The sequence below is a fragment of the Salvelinus alpinus genome, chromosome 30, assembly GCF_045679555.1.
Source record: "Salvelinus alpinus chromosome 30, SLU_Salpinus.1, whole genome shotgun sequence".
Classification (NCBI taxonomy): Eukaryota; Metazoa; Chordata; class Actinopteri; order Salmoniformes; family Salmonidae; genus Salvelinus; species Salvelinus alpinus.
In genome coordinates, this window is record NC_092115.1 from 15408563 (window position 1) to 15426944 (window position 18382).

At 41.5% G+C, this 18382-nt stretch overlaps 2 protein-coding genes across 2 annotated transcripts; one reads left to right on the forward strand and one right to left on the reverse strand.

Moving 5' to 3' along the window:
- Positions 1–2056: 2056 nt before the first annotated feature.
- Positions 2057–7272, reverse strand: LOC139560225 (potassium voltage-gated channel subfamily V member 2). Its single transcript, XM_071376802.1, has 2 exons — positions 5788–7272; positions 2057–2477 (listed from the first exon to the last, which is right to left on the reverse strand). The coding sequence occupies exons 1-2, from the start codon at positions 7117–7119 to the stop codon at positions 2148–2150; spliced, it is 1662 nt and encodes a 553-aa protein (XP_071232903.1). The 5' UTR covers positions 7120–7272; the 3' UTR covers positions 2057–2147.
- A 5124-nt stretch (positions 7273–12396) lies between these two features.
- Positions 12397–16800, forward strand: LOC139560541 (small ribosomal subunit protein eS28). The gene is made up of 4 exons (XM_071377401.1): positions 12397–12697; positions 12980–13027; positions 14662–14784; positions 16676–16800. Exons 1-3 carry the CDS (start codon positions 12659–12661, stop codon positions 14782–14784), a joined length of 210 nt encoding a protein of 69 aa, XP_071233502.1. The 5' UTR covers positions 12397–12658; the 3' UTR covers positions 16676–16800.
- The last annotated feature ends 1582 nt before the right edge of the window (positions 16801–18382 follow it).

The window sequence follows — 18382 nt, forward strand, 5'->3', positions numbered from 1 at the left end:
ATGGGAAGTTTATTGGACTGTCAAGCCAACATCTTAAAGGAAAACTCCACCCAAAAAACATATTTTGGTATTTCTTAGTCCATTGTTGATATAGTCCCAAAATGTTTTGCATGTCAGCAATCAAGTTTAAGATATGTAACTTTCAAAATACAGAAATCTGGCCCGTATGATGCATCATACAGCCCAGATGTCTTACGCCAACAGCTACAACTTCTGAGTCCGTTGGAGAGGATCAGCTTGAGCAAAGTGAGATGTAGAATCACTGATCTACAGATAGTATTCCCTGACCAATAGGCTTTGTGTGATTTTAAGATTTGCAGAGCTATGCATCCACTGGTTTAGGCAATTCCCCCACCTAACAGACACGCACAACCAGACAATGATTGATTGGAGAGAGCTTTCCTACTGTATGATTTTCTATCTGCAGCAAACCTAGTGGATCATGCTGGAAATACCGGTAAAAGCAAAGTGCCAACAACCAAAAAGCATGGCACTAGACTCAAAAAAGCTAACAAAATCAGGATGCAAGTTCAAAACAGAGTCAAGGATAATGACTTCACCATGAGCATTCATACCACAGATTCATGCCACAGACATTACACAGTACTTGGCATTGGGCTATTGGGCTTCAGTAACATCTTGTTTTGTTTGCGTTTAAAAAAAATATGCAGACAATAAAATTAGAAGTGCATCATAGCGAGAATAGAATTACCAAGGAGTACAATTGTGGCGTCACAGCGTCACACAATCTCTTTTCACAGCATGAATGTGTGTGTGGATAGCCTTGGGTCCGTTTCCTCTCTGTCCTCTCTCACTCCTTACTGTTACTGTCGTAATACAGTCCCATGGCCCCATGTTAACGCTAGAAGTCACTGCCAGGCGACTGTTAAAAACCACTGCTGCTATCCTTTCAGTCACCTTATCCCTAAATACTATTAGACAGTCAGCTTATCTGTGCCGTATCAAACTACTGCAATGTCTGGTTGCTTGTGATCTTGATTTCTGTTTCAATACTCTATCTGTAGTTATTTGAGCGCAAGCCACACATTTCAACCTTGAAAATAGATTTTATTACAATCAAATATTTTTTATCAATGGAGAGCAGAACTGTTTTCGTTTGTTGTTATTTATATCAAACACTTATTATTATTTCCCAGAAAGCTTTGCAGTTGACTTTAGTTCAATGTATTTGGCTTCATCCTTCCATTTCACTGACTTACTGGCTGGTTGTGGTAACATGTTATTGTTAATAGGACATGAGACATTCAACAAAACAAGAAATAAAACAGTTCAGATGAAATAACTTTTATTCTTTGACACCCATCGCATGGTCTATTTCAAATGAGTCCTGTATACAGTACTATATAGTACTGTCTAACTGTATACATTTTAAGGATATAGTGTAACTTGAACTGACTACTGCCCATAACATGGACATTTGGGTAGAAACTGAGTACCATGTCAGAGTTGGGTTCAGTTCTACTAATGAATTAAAGATACCGTTAAAACTGTTGTTTTATAATATAATTTTTTCAATTAATTAGTTGAATGTTAAATTTCTGACCAAAACTGAGAAGTAATTGCCTACTGGAAGTATCATCCAACTGCAATAGTGTCTTTTATCATGTTATAATAAACTAATTAGGCCTAATTGCATGTGTTGATTTGAAAATTTACAGCCTGCACATTTTATAGATCTGAGGCCCCCTCCAAAAAAAATGTATATTAGCACTTCATCCAACGGAGCAGTCATAGGCCTACTGGCTACCATCTCTCAGCTTCTGAAGTGGTTTGTGCAATATAGTCTAATAAACGTTGGTCGTTACTCTGTTATAGGCATGAATGCCTGGTAAAAAGTTAGTTCCACTCAGCTTAACTGCATCAGGTGCTATTCTTAGAAACCAATCCCGATGGGGGGTAATTCCTGTCCATTTGACTGAGGAGTCACCCTTAGCGTGCCACGTCTAAAGCTGTAGCTTACGGTTTATCTCCCCTTGGCTCAGCCTCAATCCCCCACCCCCACCACCCCCTTTGCCCAATGTTTACTTTCCTACATCCCGGCTTAGAATATAGTCAGAGGCAGATGGGGGCGTTAGTCTCCAGCGTGAAGGCGAGAAAGGCATTTAAGGGGCGTTGCCATCAGGGTCTCACTCGGCGCCCGCACGGCTCTGACTCCTGTTTGGATTGTATGCGGTGTCATAATCGTCATCAGAGTCGTCCGAAGGCTGTGGTTCGAAGCAGCCATCGAACTTGCGCCGCAGACGTTTCTTGAGCTGGAAGGTGCGTACACCCGGGCCTATAGTCTGGGTGTATTCCTGGGCCTTGAGCTTGGCGTAGTAGTCGGAGAACTTGTTGAAGAGGATTGAGATGGGCATGCCGTTGAGGATAATGCCAAAGGAGATGCAGCCAAATGCCACGCAGCGACCCAGATAGGAGATGGGCACCACGTCACCATAGCCCACAGTGGAGATGCTCACCTGTAGGACGAAGAAGGAAATGGTCTTGTTGTGTTCATCTCAAAGAACATTTTAGTCAAAGCCACATACTATACAGAACACCAGGACTACTCAACTACTATTAGAGAAGGTCTGGTCACACAGATTTCTGAGATGGCAAAGGTCCGGATGGATATTGTAATTTATCATCATCGTCACAAACCCCCACATCGCGACCCTTGTGACCCCAAGCTGTTTAAACTGTTCACACCCCTCTTGTTGGCAGAGAGAACAAATTTGCTGGAAATTCAACACATATTTTCATGTCTTATGTGTATTCATGTGATACCTAAATTACTCAACTAAATCAATGTGGCCCCCTGGGGGTCGAGGCCCCTGGTCACGTAATCTGGCCATGATAACTAAGATTTTGATAGCTGGATAGCCTAACTATACCCATTTAGCTAACATGGCCAGTAGTTAATCAAATGGAAATTTCTGACAGGTTATAAATAGCACTCTAAGGTCTGTTAGTGAATAACATTACAAGAGGAAAAATTCCCATGCACTAACAAATTAATTCCACCTTGTGCAGCCATTCTACTATTACAACTCTCAACAGCAGTAAGTTGAAAGCCTGACTGAGTTCCTAAAAAAAATATTTATACATATAAATCAGGACCCGCTGTCCTTATTGACCCCGTTTTAGTCAGGTCTGCCAGGTGAGTATGGCTGCGCTACAGCCTGGTTTATTTGGCTGACAACGAAAAGACAGAACATACTGTATATTTTCACTTGAATCAGAATCCAACCAAGTGAAGGAGACAAACCTTGAGAATAAGCCTGATACTAATCTAGGTAATTATGGTAGTTGATCATGATGTTAGTTACAGCACAAGTCATGTACAGTATGTCAGGTCCGGAAATACTTCTGGGAATAACAAGGACCAATTCAACCTCCAGGGATCCAACTTTTCTAATCAGTCTGTAAACCATGGCTTGAAACGAAAGGCATTACATGGCATTAGACAAGATTAGACACGTAAAAGTTAACAGCTGCCTGGAGATAAAGCCTATAATGTCCTCCACCAAAGAGGAAGACACACAGACTATGATGCATGAACACAATGTCATGCCCCATGCATCCATCCATACATTATCATACTCTGAAATTCAAAACTAAAGTCAGCAAAGTATTTTTGTCATCCCTCGCAGTTGGTCGTGAAAAGCCTTGTTGACCCTGTTTCCTCATGATGAAAGTGAACCACAAATGTATCCTTTATATATACCGCCACTAGCTACATCAATTGAGAGAGTTAAAATATGGAGGTAAAAGGCTGAAAAGGCCATACGCAAATACAGTGCCTTTAGAAAGTATTCATACCCTTTGACTTATTCCACATTTTGTTTTGTTTCAGCCTAGATTTTTTCTCATTCATCTACACACAATACCCCGTAATGACAAAGTGAAAACATGTTTTTAGACATTTTTGCAAATTTATTGAAAATGAAATACAGAAATATCTCATTTACTTTGTAGAATTACCTTTGGCAGCGATTACAGCTGTGAGTGTTTCTGGGTAAATCTCTAAGATCTTTCCACACCTGGATGGTGCAACATTTGGCCACGTATCATTTTCAAAAATCTTAAATCTCGGTCAAGTTGGTTGTTGATCAATGCTAGACAACCATTTTCAGGTCTTGCAGATTTAAAGCCAAACTGTAACTTGGCCACTCAGAAACATTCACTTTTCTTGGTAAACAACTCCAGTGTGGTTTGGCCTTATGTTTTACGTTATTGTCCTGTTGAAAGGAGAATTCATCTCCCAGTGTCTTTTGGGAAGCAGACTGAACCAGGTTTTCCTCTATGAGTTTGACTGTGCTTAGCGCCATTCCGTAGATTAAAAAAATATATATGTATCTTAAAAAACTCCCCAGTCCATAATGATTACAAGCATACCCATAACATGATGCAGCTACCACTATTCTTGAAAATATGGAGAGTGGTACTCAGTAATGTGTTGTATTAGATTTTCCCCAAACATAACACTTTGTATTCAGGACAGAAAGTTAATTGCTTTGTCACATTTTTTTGCAGTATTACTTTAGTCCCTTGTTGCAAAGAAGATGCATGTATTTGAATATTTCTATTCTATACAGGCTTCCTTTTCACTCTGTCAATTAGGTTAGTATTGTGGAGTAACTACAATGTTGTTGATCCATCCTCAGTTTTCTCCCATCACAGCCATTAAACTATAACAGTTTTAAAGTCACCATTTGCCTACAACTGAGTTAGTAAGGGTGCCTGTATCTTTGTAGTGACTGGGTGTATTGATACACAATCAACAGTGTAATTAATAACTTCACCATGCTCAAAGAGATTCAATGCCTGCTATTTTATTTTTACCCATCTACCAATAGGTGCTCTTCTTTGCGAGGCAACCTCCTTGGTCTTTGTGGTTGAATCTGTGTTTTGAAATTCACTGCTCGACTGAGGGACTTTACAATTATCTGTATGTGTGGGGTACAGAGATGAGGTAGTCATTCAAAAATCATGTTAAACACTATTATTGCACACAGTGTGAGTCGATGCAACTTATTATGTGACTTGTTAAGCACATTTTTACTACTGCACTTATTTAGGCTTGCCATAACAAAGGGTTTGAATACTTATTGACTCAGGTTTTTAAAAAAATGGTGAACATTTTGAAAAAAGAATTCCACTTTGACATGATAGGGTATTGTGTAGGCCAGTGACAAATGCATTTCAATTTAATCAATTTTAAATTCAGGCTGTAACACAACAAAATTTGGAAAAAGTAAATGGGTGTGAATACTTTCTGAAGGCACTGTACATTATCCAACTCAGAAATTAAAAACAAAAGTCAGGGAAGTATTTTTGTCATCCTTCCCCGTTGGTCATGAAAAGCCTTGTTGGGCCTGTTTCCTCATGATTGAAGTGAACCACAAACAGGAAATGGATCCTTTATGTATGCTGCAACTGGCAACATCAATTGAGAGAGTTCAAATAAGAGTTAAAAGGATGAAAAATCTATACTAGAAGTGTCAATGAACAGGAATGCCATATCATACCATAGAAAAATAACTGAGATTTAGGGCATATTATACAGAACACAAAACATATAGAACCCTCAAACTCAACTCTGCACTTTGAAGACAATTCCACAGCTTTCTTTTCTCCATTGTTCCCCTCTAATCAAGCATTGATTTAAACCTGGGACACCCGGTGGGTGTAATTAATTATCAGGTCGAACAGAAAACCAACAGGATCCGGACCTCGTAAGTTAAGAGTTGAATACCCCTGATATGGAGTTTGAAGTTGTTTACTCACTGCGGCCCACCACCAGGCATCAGGGATGCTGCTGAAAGGGGTGCCTGGCTGGTCCAGCTCCACAGAGTGCATGAGGGCCGAGAAGGTGAAGATGCCCATGATAATGAACAGGAATAAGCAGCACACCTGCTCTCTGCACTGCCGGATGGTGAAGCCAAACGCCCGCATTCCCGTGGAATGCTTTGCCAGCTTGAGGATGCGAAAGATGCGCATGAGCTTGACCACCTTGAGCACCTTGCTGACTTTGCTGACCCTGGCCATGGTCTTCAGGTCCTCCTGGGCACCAGCATCATCAACATCTGTGAAAATCTCAAAGATGATCTGGATGAAGTAGGGCATGACGGCCAACAGGTCCACAAAGTTGAGGCCGCTTTTCACAAAGTGTTTGATGTCGCAGGTGGTGAGTAGCCGCAGGAAGTACTCAAAGGTGAAGAAGACGATGGAGACGATCTCCACACACTCCATGTAGGTCTTGCCGTAGATAGTGTACTTCCTCAGCTCCTTCACCGTGTTGAGTGTCATGGCCACGATGGAGATGAGGACGAAGAGGCTGGAGAACACGGCGAAGCCCTTGGCCGCTAAAGAGGAGTAGGGGTTCTCCATCAGGTCCCAGAGGGCCTTGCGGAAACCTCCCAGGAACATGGTCTTGAACATGCCCTCCTCATCCCTGTGGGCCGGCTTGATTTCGTCGATCAGCTCCTGGTTGACCTTCAGGCCATCTTTGATCTCATCCACCTTCTCCTCAAACAGCATGCGGCAACACCTCGGAGTGTCCCTCATGCGGAGACCCCAGAAGTTCATCTCCTCCTCGAAATTGAGGGGACACAGACTCTCCATCACCCACATGACGTTGCTGCAGTAAAAGTGGAAGATGTAGTGGAAGAAAGTGGGGTCCCGGTCAAAGAAGAACTCATTTTTGCGGACGGAGTAGTCGTCGCAGAGTGTCATCCTCTTCACAGGATCGGTACAGAGGGCCAGAGAGCCAATCCTGGTTTTGGGGTAGCGGAGAACCAGATGGATAGGTATGTGAAAGACTCTCCCACCGACATTGATGGTGACTATGTTGGATTGTCTGGCGACACGTTTTTCTTTCTCCTCCCTTTTCTTCTCGGGCCCGTTCTCCTTCGGGATCACTGTCTGAGTAGCAGGGTTGTCCAGGTTGTCCATGGACGTCCATGCTTTCACAGAGCTCTCCTGTGCAAAGGGGAAGGTAGCGTCTGGTTCTTCAATGCTCTTGGATAAGCTGGTGTTCAGCTTCACGCTGGCAAACAAACTGGAGCGCCGTTTTTTCAGCTTTTTTAGGTGATGAGGGTTTTTTGAAGGTTGTTCCATTGTACGACCCCTCAGAGGGCAGGAAATGTTTTGAATTATCAATCCTGCTCACCTAGTGAAAATTAAATCAGTAAAGACCTTACCAACAAATCCAATATGTCACACGTTTCACATTCCTTGACACAAAGAACAACAACGGCAAGACTTTCTTCTTCCTTTTCCTTTCCTTACAAATTCAGCAGGGAGAGAAAAAGCTACTCCGTGTTTGATTCAACGTGCAAGAAGATCAAGAGCATGAGTTGGGGATTCATCCTCCTCACTGATTCTCTAATCCCATTGCTGTTCTTTCTGTCCTAACGGAAGTTAAAAATACTGTCCGGGAGGATTAGTGTTGTGATTTAAGGATTTGGTGCTGGGAGGAGGGAAAGGCAGAGCAGAGACAGCAGTCACCCATTTGTGACAAGGCTATTAAAGGCTTACAGGTACATGCAGTTCAAACTGAAAAGGAATCCCAGTAAACGACAACCTTTGTATAACTTCACATCTATGCCTTCTCCAACCTCCACTTTTTTCATGTGAATCACATGAGAAACCAAATTTGGTTGCAGTTTTATCATGCAGATCACTTATTTCCCCCTTATTCCCCCCTTATTACACTGGCCTAGACGGTATTTATACCTTAAAGCAGCAAGCTGCAGTTGCTATATCCATTTTTGGACTTAAAGCCCCATGCAGTCTTTGTAATTGTATTTTTAAATCATCACTGTATGTCTAATAAATCACTGTGTGTTTATTTAATGAAAATAACTCCACATACTGTATGTATTTTTTTAATCATTTATTTCCCTAAGCCTTGTTTGGTCCTTGAAATGCTCAGTCTGATGGCGTTATGATTTACATACACAGCCCTGATTGGCTGATAGGATGGTCTAGAGCCCACCCCCAGTCATTGGTCTATTATAATCAGATCACATTGTGAAGTCATGATGTGGGACAAAAGTTCCATCCCGGCTAAACAGGCTGAAATTCCTTCATAATTTTTTTTAAACAGCTCTAACACAAAAATGACATTATCATAATTTTCACAATTTCAGAGTGTTTTTTCGACCCAATAGTGTGGAAATATATTTTAAAAAATGTAAACTGGAATATCACGCTTAACTGCAGATTGCCCATATAAAAACATAGTGGGGAATATTATTTCTCAGAACTTTGGTCATGACTGAATTGCAAGAAGCACACAGTTTAAAAATGTTGTTATAGTCGTGTAGGCCTACATTGTATGTTCATTATAGTCCGGCACAGTCTGCAAGCTCCACTCTGACATCTAGCTGACAGTCATCTGTGTTGATTACCACATGAAGGAACACATTTTAAATGTACTCTAGGACAGAATATTACAATGGTTTTATAATTCAAAATGTCCAAACATTCAAAACTTGATTGGCTACTGTAAGAAAATGACAAGAAAGTTGGTAAAGGGAATGAATATTTTATCCACCACAGCAGAGAGAGACAAAGAGTCAGGTAGAGGCAGACCCAGAAAGACCAACAGTTTAGGACAAGGAAAATCAACTAGATTCAGCTGTGGGACAATATCTTTCATGAGTGGATGGTCAGGGGGACGGAACATATTTATAAATCATTTGTAGACTGCAAATTGACCACAACAAGCCCAAACAGATATAATATTTGACTAAAACATAATCATTTCAAACCTTGCTTACATTTGTATACGATCATATACAGTTGAAGTCGGAAGTTTACATACACCTTAGCCAAATAAATTTAAACTCAGTTTTTCACAATTCCTAAAAATTCCCCGTCTTAGGTCAGTTAGGATCACCACTTTATTTTAAGAATGTGAAATGTCAGAATAATAGTAGAGAGAGTGATTTATTTATTTCATCACATTCCCAGTGGGTCAGAAGTTTACATACACCCAATTAGTATTTGGTAGCATTGCCTATAAATTGTTTAACTTGGGTCAAACATTTCAGGTAGCCTTCCCAAAAGGTTCCCACAAAATTCATTTGGGTGAATTTTGGCCCATTCCTCCTGACAGAGCTGGTGTAACTGAGTCAGGTTTGTAAGCCTCCTTGCTCGCACACGCTTTTTCAGTTATGCCCACAAATTTTCTATAGGATTGAGGTCAGGGCTTTGTGATGGCCACTCCAATACTTTGACTTTGTTGTCCTTAAGCCATTTGCCACAACTTTGGAAGTATGCTTGGGGTCATTGTCCATTTGGAAGACCCATTTGCAACCAAGCTTTAACTTCCTGACTGATGTCTTGAGATGTTGCTTCAATATATCCACGTCATGATGCCATCTATTTTGTGAAGTACACCAGTACCTCCTGCAGCAAAGCACCCCCACGCATCATGGTTGGGATGGTGTTCTCCGGCTTGCAAGCATCCCTCTTTTTCTTCCAAACATAACGATGGTAATTATGGCCAAACAGTTCTATTTTTGTTTCATCAGACCAGAGGACATTTCTCCAAAAAGTACGATCTTTGTCCCCATGTGCAGTTGCAAACCGTAGTCTGGCTTTTTTATGGCGGTTTTGGAGCAGTGGCTTCTTCCTTGCTGAGCGGCCTTTCAGGTTATGTCGATATAAGACTCGTTTTACTGTGGATATAGATACTTTTGTACCTGTTTCCTCCAACATCTTCACACGGTCCTTTGCTGTAGTTCTGGGATTGGTTTGGCGGTGGGTCAGTCATGGTGTGGGGTGGCATTTCTTTGTGGGGCCGCACAGCCCTCCATGTGCTCGCCAGAGGTAGCCTGACTGCCATTAGGTACCGAGATGAGATCCTCAGACCCCTTGTGAGACCATATGCTGACACATGCACATTTGTGGCCTGCTGGAGGTCATTTTGCAGGGCTCTGGCAGTGCTCCTCCTTGCACAAAGGCGGAGGTAGCGGTCCTGCTCCTGGGTTGTTGCCCTCCTACGGCCTCCTCCACGTCTCCTGATGTACTGGCCTGTCTCCTGGTAGCGCCTCCATGCTCTGGACACTACGCTGACAGACACAGCAAACCTTCTTGCCACAGCTCGCATTGATGTGCCATCCTGCATGAGCTGCACTACCTGGGCCACTTGTGTGGGTTGTAGACTCCGTCTCATGCTACCACTAGAGTGAAAGCACCGCCAGCATTCAAAAGTGACCAAAACATCAGCCAGGAAGCATAGGAACTGAGAAGTGGTCTGTGGTCACCACCTGCAGAACCACTCCTTTATTGGGGGTGTCTTGCTAATTGCCTATAATTTCCACCTTTTGTCTATTCCATTTGCACAACAGCATGTGAAATTTATTGTCAATCAGTGTTGCTTCCTAAGTGGACAGTTTGATTTCACAGAAGTGTGATTGACTTGGAGTTACATTGTGTTGTTTAAGTGTTCCCTTTATTTTTTTGAGCAGTGTATATACTGAACAGAAATATAAACACAACATGTAAAGTGTTGGTCACATGTTTCATGAGCTGAAATAAAAAATCTCAGAAATGTCCCATATGCACAAAGCTTACTTCTCTCAAATGTCTCAATTTGTTTACATCCCTGTTAGTGAGCATTTCTCCTTTGCCAAGATAATCCATCCACCTGATATCAAGAAGTTGATTAAACAGCATGATCATTACACAGGTGCACCTTGTGCTGAGGGCAATAAAATACCATTCTAAAATGTGCAGTTTTGTCACACAACACCATGCCACAGTAGTCTCAAGTTTTGAGGGAGCATGCAACTGGCATGCTGACTGCAGGAATGTCCACTATTGCTGTTGCCAGATAATTTTATGTTCATTTCCCTACCATAAGCCACCTCCAATGTTATTTTAGAGAATTTGGCAGTACATCCAACCGGACTCACAACCACAGACCACGTGTAACCACGCCAGCCCAGGACCTCCACATCCGGCTTTTTCACCTGAGGGGTGGTCTGAGACGAGCCACCAGGACAGCTGATGAAACTGTGGGTTCGCATAACCGAAGAACCATCTCAGGGAAGCTCATCTGCATGCTCGTCGTCCTCACCAGGGACTTGACCTGACTGCACTTCGGCATTGTAACTGACTTCAGTGGGCAAATGGTCACCTTCGATGGCCACCGACACACTGGAGAAGTGTGATTAATCCCAGTTTCAACTGTACCAGGCAGATGGCAGACAGCGTGTATGGCATCGTGTGGGCAAGCGGTTTGTTGATGTCAACGTTGTGAACAGGGTTCCCCATGGTGGGGTTACGGTATGGGCAGGCATAAGCTATGGACAACAAACACAATTGCATTTTATCGATGGCAATTTAAATGCACTGAGATACCGTGACGAGATCCCTAGGCCCATTTGCCGTGCCATTCATCTGCCGCCATCACCTCATGTTTCAGCATGATAATGCACGGCCCCATGTCGCAAGGATCTGTACACAATTCCTGGAAGCGGAAAATATCCCATTTTTCCATGGCCTGCATACTCACAAGACATGTCACCCATTGAGCATGTTTGGGATACTCTGGATTGACGTATGACAGCGTGTTCCATTTCCCACCAATATCCAGCAACTTCACACAGCCATTGAAGAGTGGGAAAACGTTCCACAGGCCTCAATTAACAGCCTGAACAACTCACTGCGAAGGAGATGTGTCGCGCTGCATGAGGCAAATGGTGGTCACACCAGATACTGACTGGTTTTCTGATCCATGCCCCTAAGGAATCTGTGACGAACAGATACATGACTGTATTCCCAGTCATGTAAAATCTATAGATTTATGGCTTCATTTATTTAAATTGACTGGTTTCCTTACATTAACTGTAATTCAGCAAAATCTTTGAAATTCGTGCATGTTGCATGTATACTTTTGTTCAGTGTATTTTTGCTCAAAAAACTTGGGCCACATAAAATCCGTTGCGGGACAACTACTGTTGTCCAGTAGTAGCCTAAACATTTTTATTGATATACTGTATATTTGTGTCATTACAAATGCATTTGTTATGTCTAGTCCTTTGAAATTCTACTTTCTATCGATGTCAAATACTCCACACAATGCTTTAATTAGTTTATCAGGCTTTGTCTTTGCTATTTTAAAATATACCTATAATATAAAACATTTATTATACAACTATTATTAGAAATCAAAGGCAGCACATTGATTATTCATATAATCAGAGATGGTGCATCTCAGTTCCCCCACCCCCTATTTTACAGAGTGGAATGAAACAGAGATAATAAGATATTTATGTTGCCGCTTTCAAGTGCTAGTCAAAACTCGGAAATGTCCGACATGCTAACTGGTTGAACGCAGCACATGTATTTCGATAAACATTTAACAAAACTCGGAATGTCAGCGTTTCCTAGTTCAGTTTCATAGTAGAGCATGTGAATGCGGCATGAATGAACCAGTTTACCGGAACTGGAAATCTACACTTCTTTTACATAGGCGATGTTTTTAATTCAGGGAGATTTATTTTTAAACGCAGGTCATGTACAATATAAATAAAATATAAAGTGTGTAGATTTATTAAGAGGTTAAAATATTTTGTATTACAGCTTGAATATATACTGTACTGCGCACCACGTGACTTCCTTTCCGGTCTAACCTGACAATATGGATGCCAGCCGCGTGCAGCCGATCAAGCTTGCTAGAGTAAGAAAATCCAATCCTTTGTGAAATATTTTAAATACATGAACATTTAAATTCGTAAATACTCATTGTTTCATTTGAGCTCATTTTTGGTAAGTTAATACCACGTTTATACTTGAACGGAGCATCGGTCCTCATTGCTCGGTGGCCTGCGCGTGCTGAGAGTACTACAGCAGCCATTTGCTAGTTACTGTAGCTAACAACTCGATAGCTAAAGAACACGCTCTTTATTTCCCCCTCCCTTTACCCCAGTTGTGTAATTGTCTGTTTAAATTTCTTCTCCAGGTCACCAAGGTGCTCGGGAGAACGGGTTCCCAGGGGCAGTGTACCCAGGTATGTTACTACATTCTGAAAAAGTGAACGTTACAGTTTTGGCTTTCTAGCCAACCCAACCAGTTGAGAAGAATGTCAATGGCAAGTTAGCTAATGGTGACGCCTTGTGCAGAAAACTAGTCCTTGAGCTCTCACATTCTGTAGTTCTTCTGGCTATGCCACTTGCTAATGTCTAAGATTGTCATGTATAGGTAGACTGTTGGTGGCATTTGAGGTCACTAGTCGGCCAACTAGCTATGTAGCATTTCATGGAAAATCCAAGTAATGACAGATGTTGTGCATCTCATCCCTGAGAAACTACACTGAACAAAAAATATAAACGCAACATGTAAAGTGTTGGTTTCATGAGCTGAAATAAAATATCCCAGAAATGTTCCATACGCACAAAAAGCTTACTTCTCTCAAATGTTGCGCACACATTTGTTTACATCCCTGTTAGTGAGCATTTCTCCTTTGTCAAGATAATCCATCCACCTCACAGGTGTGGCATATCTAGAAGCTGATTAAACAGCATGATAATTACACAGGTGCACTTTGTGCTGGGGACAAAGGGCCACTCTAAAACAGCCTCACAACCGCAGACCACGTGTAACCACGATAGCCCAGGACCTCCACATCTGGCTTCTTCACCTGCAGCAAGGTCTGAGACCAGTCACCCGGACAATTTATCATCGTATCACAGCCTACTTCACCAAATGGGTGAAGATTTAATCGGTCGACTTGTACGGCAGAGCGTTCCAGTTCCCGCCAATATCCAGAAACTTCAAACAGCCATTGAAGAGGAGTGGGACAACATTCCACAGGCCACAATCAACAGTATGATCAATTCTATGCGAAGGTGATGTCGCACTGCATGAGGCGAGTGGTCACACCAGATACTGACTGGTTTTCCGATCCACGCCTCTACCTTTCCCCCCTTTTTTTTAAGGTATCTGTGAGCAACAGATGCATATCTATTCCCAGTGATGTGAAATCCATAGATTAGGGCCTAATTTATTTAAATTGACTGATTTCTTTATGAACTGTAACAGGTAAATATTTGAAATTGTTGTGTTATATATTTTTGTTCGGTGTAGTTGGCAACTGTCAACGGATTGATACAAATGGACCAGTTCACTAAACACTTTTCAGATGGGGTCTGATTTAAATAGTATTTAGGTCCCTGTCAAAGGTTGCAGACAGGTCTTTATGAAAGTAGAAATTCAATTAAGATGGTGATATGCAAATTAGGTGGTACAAATACATTACAGTAATTTAAGCCCAGTAAGGTTAAATTCATGCTTTACAGTTAGTAACAATTTAGAAATTGTTAGATACTAATTAGATACTATATACACGGCACCCTGGCTTCACACACAGCCTCGGCAAACGGTGTCAGGCACTCGTTGTGGAAATGGGGGTGGTGAATCGTAAATAGTTTACATGTTTTCAAATTTATCACGGGTGACGCAACAAACAATGGACGCTAACACTAGTTATGGTTTTAACTGTAAATCATGACCCCAATGTTAATTTGATTTAAAAGTAATCAGTCCGTGCTTACGTTTTTGTGAGCTATGAGTCTATTACAAATCACTCTTGCAATCCCTAGTTTGGGAAACCCTGTTCTAATGTATCCTGCCTTTCTCTTTCAGGTCCGTGTGGAGTTCATGGATGACAGCAACCGGTCCATCATCAGGAATGTGAAGGGGCCAGTCAGAGAAGGCGATGTGTTGACACTTCTGGAGTCTGAAAGGGAAGCCAGGAGGCTACGATAGGTGTGTACTATTCATACAAAGTTGGGGCAGGCAACTAGATTAAGCCACGGGCCGGTTTGTCAGAGCAGATGGTCGGGCAGCCTAAACATAATTATAATAATTTTTACACTGCAAATTGACCTCAAGTAAGCCCAAAACGAAATTGTATTTTAAATAATTTCATACCTTTGTTACGTAGAAACAACCGCATTAAATAAAATAAAAAATACTAAAAATAATTGGAGTACTTGAAATATTGCAAAAAATATGTTCAACTGAATTTTTTTTGTTTAACCTGAACTTAGATTTCAAGTATGGTAAGGGCCTTCAAATGTACTCTTAGAAAGTAGTTGTGTGCACATGGTTTTGCTTTAACCTTATCACTCCCGATTCAGTTAATCATGGTCCTGAGGCGCAGTTGTGTTTATTTATTTTTATTTAACTATGCAACTCAGTTAACCTCGCTAGGGTATGTGGGACGGTAGCGTCCCACCTGGCCAACATCCAGTGAAATTGCAGAGCGCGAAATTCAAATATTTAACATTCTTGAAAATATATGTTATACATCAAAATAAAGCTGAACTTCTTGTTAATCCAGCCGCTGTGTCAGATTTCAAAAAGGCTTTACGGCGAAAGCAAACCATGCGATTATCTGAGGACAGCACCCCGCATACAAACACATGAAAATCATATTTCAACCAGGCAGGTGCGACAAGTCAGAAATAGCGATATTAAATTGTCTTTGATCTTCTTCTGTTGGCACTCCAAAAGGTCACAGTTACATCACAAATGGTCCTTTTGTTCAATAATGTCCTTCATATCCATAAACTCAGTTTAGCTGGCGCGCTTCAGTCAATAATCCACTGTTTCCCTCCATCAAAACACATACAAAATTAATCCCAAACGTTACTAATAAACTTTTCCAAACAAGTCAAACAACGTTTATAATCAAACCTTAGGTATCCTAATACGCAAATAAACAATACAATTTAAGACGGAGAATAGTATGTTCATTACCGGAGATAAATAAGAAAACGCGCTTTCCTCCACACGCTTAGAAACACAACAGCCAAAATGGGAGCCACCTAGAAAAACTTTTCCAAAAACCAGCCTGAAACTCTTTCTAAAGACTGTTGACATCTAGTGGAAGCCCTAGGAACTGCAATCTGGGAGGACTTGGCCTTATTATTAAAATACTAGCCATTGAAAATAGTGGTAAGCTGACATTTGGGGGGGGGGTTGTCCTCGGTGTTTCGCCTGCCATATCAGTTCTGTTATACTCACAGACATTATTTTAACAGTTTTAGAAACTTTAGAGTTTTCTATCCAAATAAGAAAAAATTCTTATTTACAATGACGGCCTACACCAGCCAAACCCGGATGATGCTGGGACAATTGTGCGCCGACACTATGGGACTCCCAATCACGGCCGGTTGTGATACAGCCTGGAATCGAACCAGGGTGTCTGTAGTGACGCCTCTAACACGGATGCAGTGCCTTAGACCGCTGCTTCACTCGGGAGCCCAAGTAGGGCTGGAACAATCCTGCAGGAGTGGTTTCCATTCCTGAAGTGTAATATTTTTGGTCGGCTTTTAGACTGCCACCAGTGCAAGTACACTCACTGATGTAATGTTCTTGGCACCAGAAGCTAAGGGAACTAAATACCAAGGCTGCTGGCCATGGCCCTCGAGGGAGCTCAGAACGACTCACTACAACCACTAAAATTACTGCTTCATAGTATGTGAATAATGGTGTAGGTGGACTGGGAAATCATTCATCTCTACTTCCATGTGTATCATCCCAGGGACAAGTTGAGGTCATGTTAGTTTTGTGTCCTTGGGTCTGTTATTTAGTTTTTTCAAAGTGTTAGCTATGTGCGTAAATTAATGAATTCCCACCTCTTTCCTTGCAGTGGTCGGGGAAGATGTGCGATGCCAAACGAAAGCCTCTGGAGATGACACCCCATCAGTACACCTGAAAATGGCCCCACATCTCACTTGTGCAAAGTTAATTAAATAAAATGTTGTTCAAGGCAAAGATTTGTCATTTTTCTGTTCAATGGCCAACATGTGTAGACGTGTTCTGAGATCTGCACTTGGTAGTTTATGTTAATGTACTCTCTTTTCTATAATATGGTATTAATGCCAACTTGTGATTTGGATTATCCTATTACGACATAGAATTCACACCTCGTACTGCAAAAAAAATGTAATACGGGTGCTGAATTTGAAGTACAGTACTGGAACCATGTGATGTACTTTACATTGTCTCTGGAATGTTCTGCTGCGTTTTAATTTTAAACTGAACATGCCCCCTTGGTAGATTTGATAGAATTGGATTGGATGAAATCTTCACCATGTTGCTTACACCTATTAATAGTTTCAGATCTACAGGGGTGGGTAGGTGGTGCATGGGTGAACTTCAGCCTGTACTTGGACTATTTGAGTACACAGTGGCCCATTGCCACTGTAGAAATATTGTATGGTCATTAGATTGAAATATTTATGAAGTGGAATGTGATATCAGTTTGTACATCATGGAACACTTTGCTGTTTTAGTTAGGCTGGGTTTTGTTGCCTGACCGAATCTTAACGTCCTTACTGCTCCAATATCTAGAATGATTGTAGAGCAAGGGTAGCCTCGCAAGCCACCATGATCTCACAAGCTTACACAATTGTTTCACTGGCCTCGTGCAGCGAACCATTCATGTAAGCTCGTGAGATCAGGGTGGCTTGCAAGGGTTCCATGATAGACTTCACATATCCTTTTATGTCAGATCAGGGTTTACTTCAGGTAAGGAAGGCTGTATGATGCTGTGGTAACATATGGTATTGGCCTATGAAAGGGGATATTCCTGACATCATACTACAGTATAGTGCTGACATTGATGTATCCATTTTTGTTAAATGGACTGATAGGATATTCTTGTCAATCGTATCATAGTGTTAATGGCAAGTGCCAAACATTTCCTCAATTCCCTTGTTCAGGGTTTTCCAAGCTGTCCTGGGCCCCCTCCCTGGGTGCATGTTTTGGTTTTTGCCCTAGCACTACACAGCTGTTTCAAATAACAAACTCATCACACTGATTATTTGAAGCAGTTGTGTAGTGTAAGGCAAAAACCAAAATGTGCACCCAGGGGAGGCACCAGGACAGTGTGGTAAACCCTGCCCTAATGTGTTGACTAGCTTTCTTCAGGGTAGACGTGTTCTATTTTTTTAGCTTGTCCTTATAGCCCTTAGCCATACCCAAATGTAGAGTTTCAGTGCTCCAGAATTTTAAATCAAATACTTTATGCTCAAATCTTATTTACTATAATTTCTGCAAACATTTAGCCTACCCTTTTTATTATTGAATGTTTATTGACAAACTATAATTGCAGAAGTTTAAACCATTAATTTTCTGTCTGCAGGTTGTTTTAGTAACATGAGTTGCCAATTAGCTCTATCATGTCACGAAACTACCCTGTTGTTGAAGTTATTCGTAATGATGAAATATCAACTTCATGTTGAGTTAGCTCATGTCCAGTAGAGGGAAGCATCGTTCCTAGTTTAACTCCAGGACTATTTTCGGTGTGGTCCTCCAGATGGAATTTTGTTTACTGCCACGGGGTTAATTTTAC

Coding starts and splice junctions, on each gene's coding strand:
- LOC139560541 (XM_071377401.1), top strand. CDS start 12,659: ATGGATGCCAGCCGCGTGCAGCCGATCAAGCTTGCTAGA. Junction 12,698..12,979: donor AGCCGATCAAGCTTGCTAGA/GTAAGAAAATCC, acceptor TTTCTTCTCCAG/GTCACCAAGGTGCTCGGGAG. Junction 13,028..14,661: donor CCCAGGGGCAGTGTACCCAG/GTATGTTACTAC, acceptor TTTCTCTTTCAG/GTCCGTGTGGAGTTCATGGA.
- LOC139560225 (XM_071376802.1), bottom strand. CDS start 7,119: ATGGAACAACCTTCAAAAAACCCTCATCACCTAAAAAAGCTGAAAAAA. Junction 2,478..5,787: donor ATGCCTGGTGGTGGGCCGCA/GTGAGTAAACAA, acceptor TTCGTCCTACAG/GTGAGCATCTCCACTGTGGG.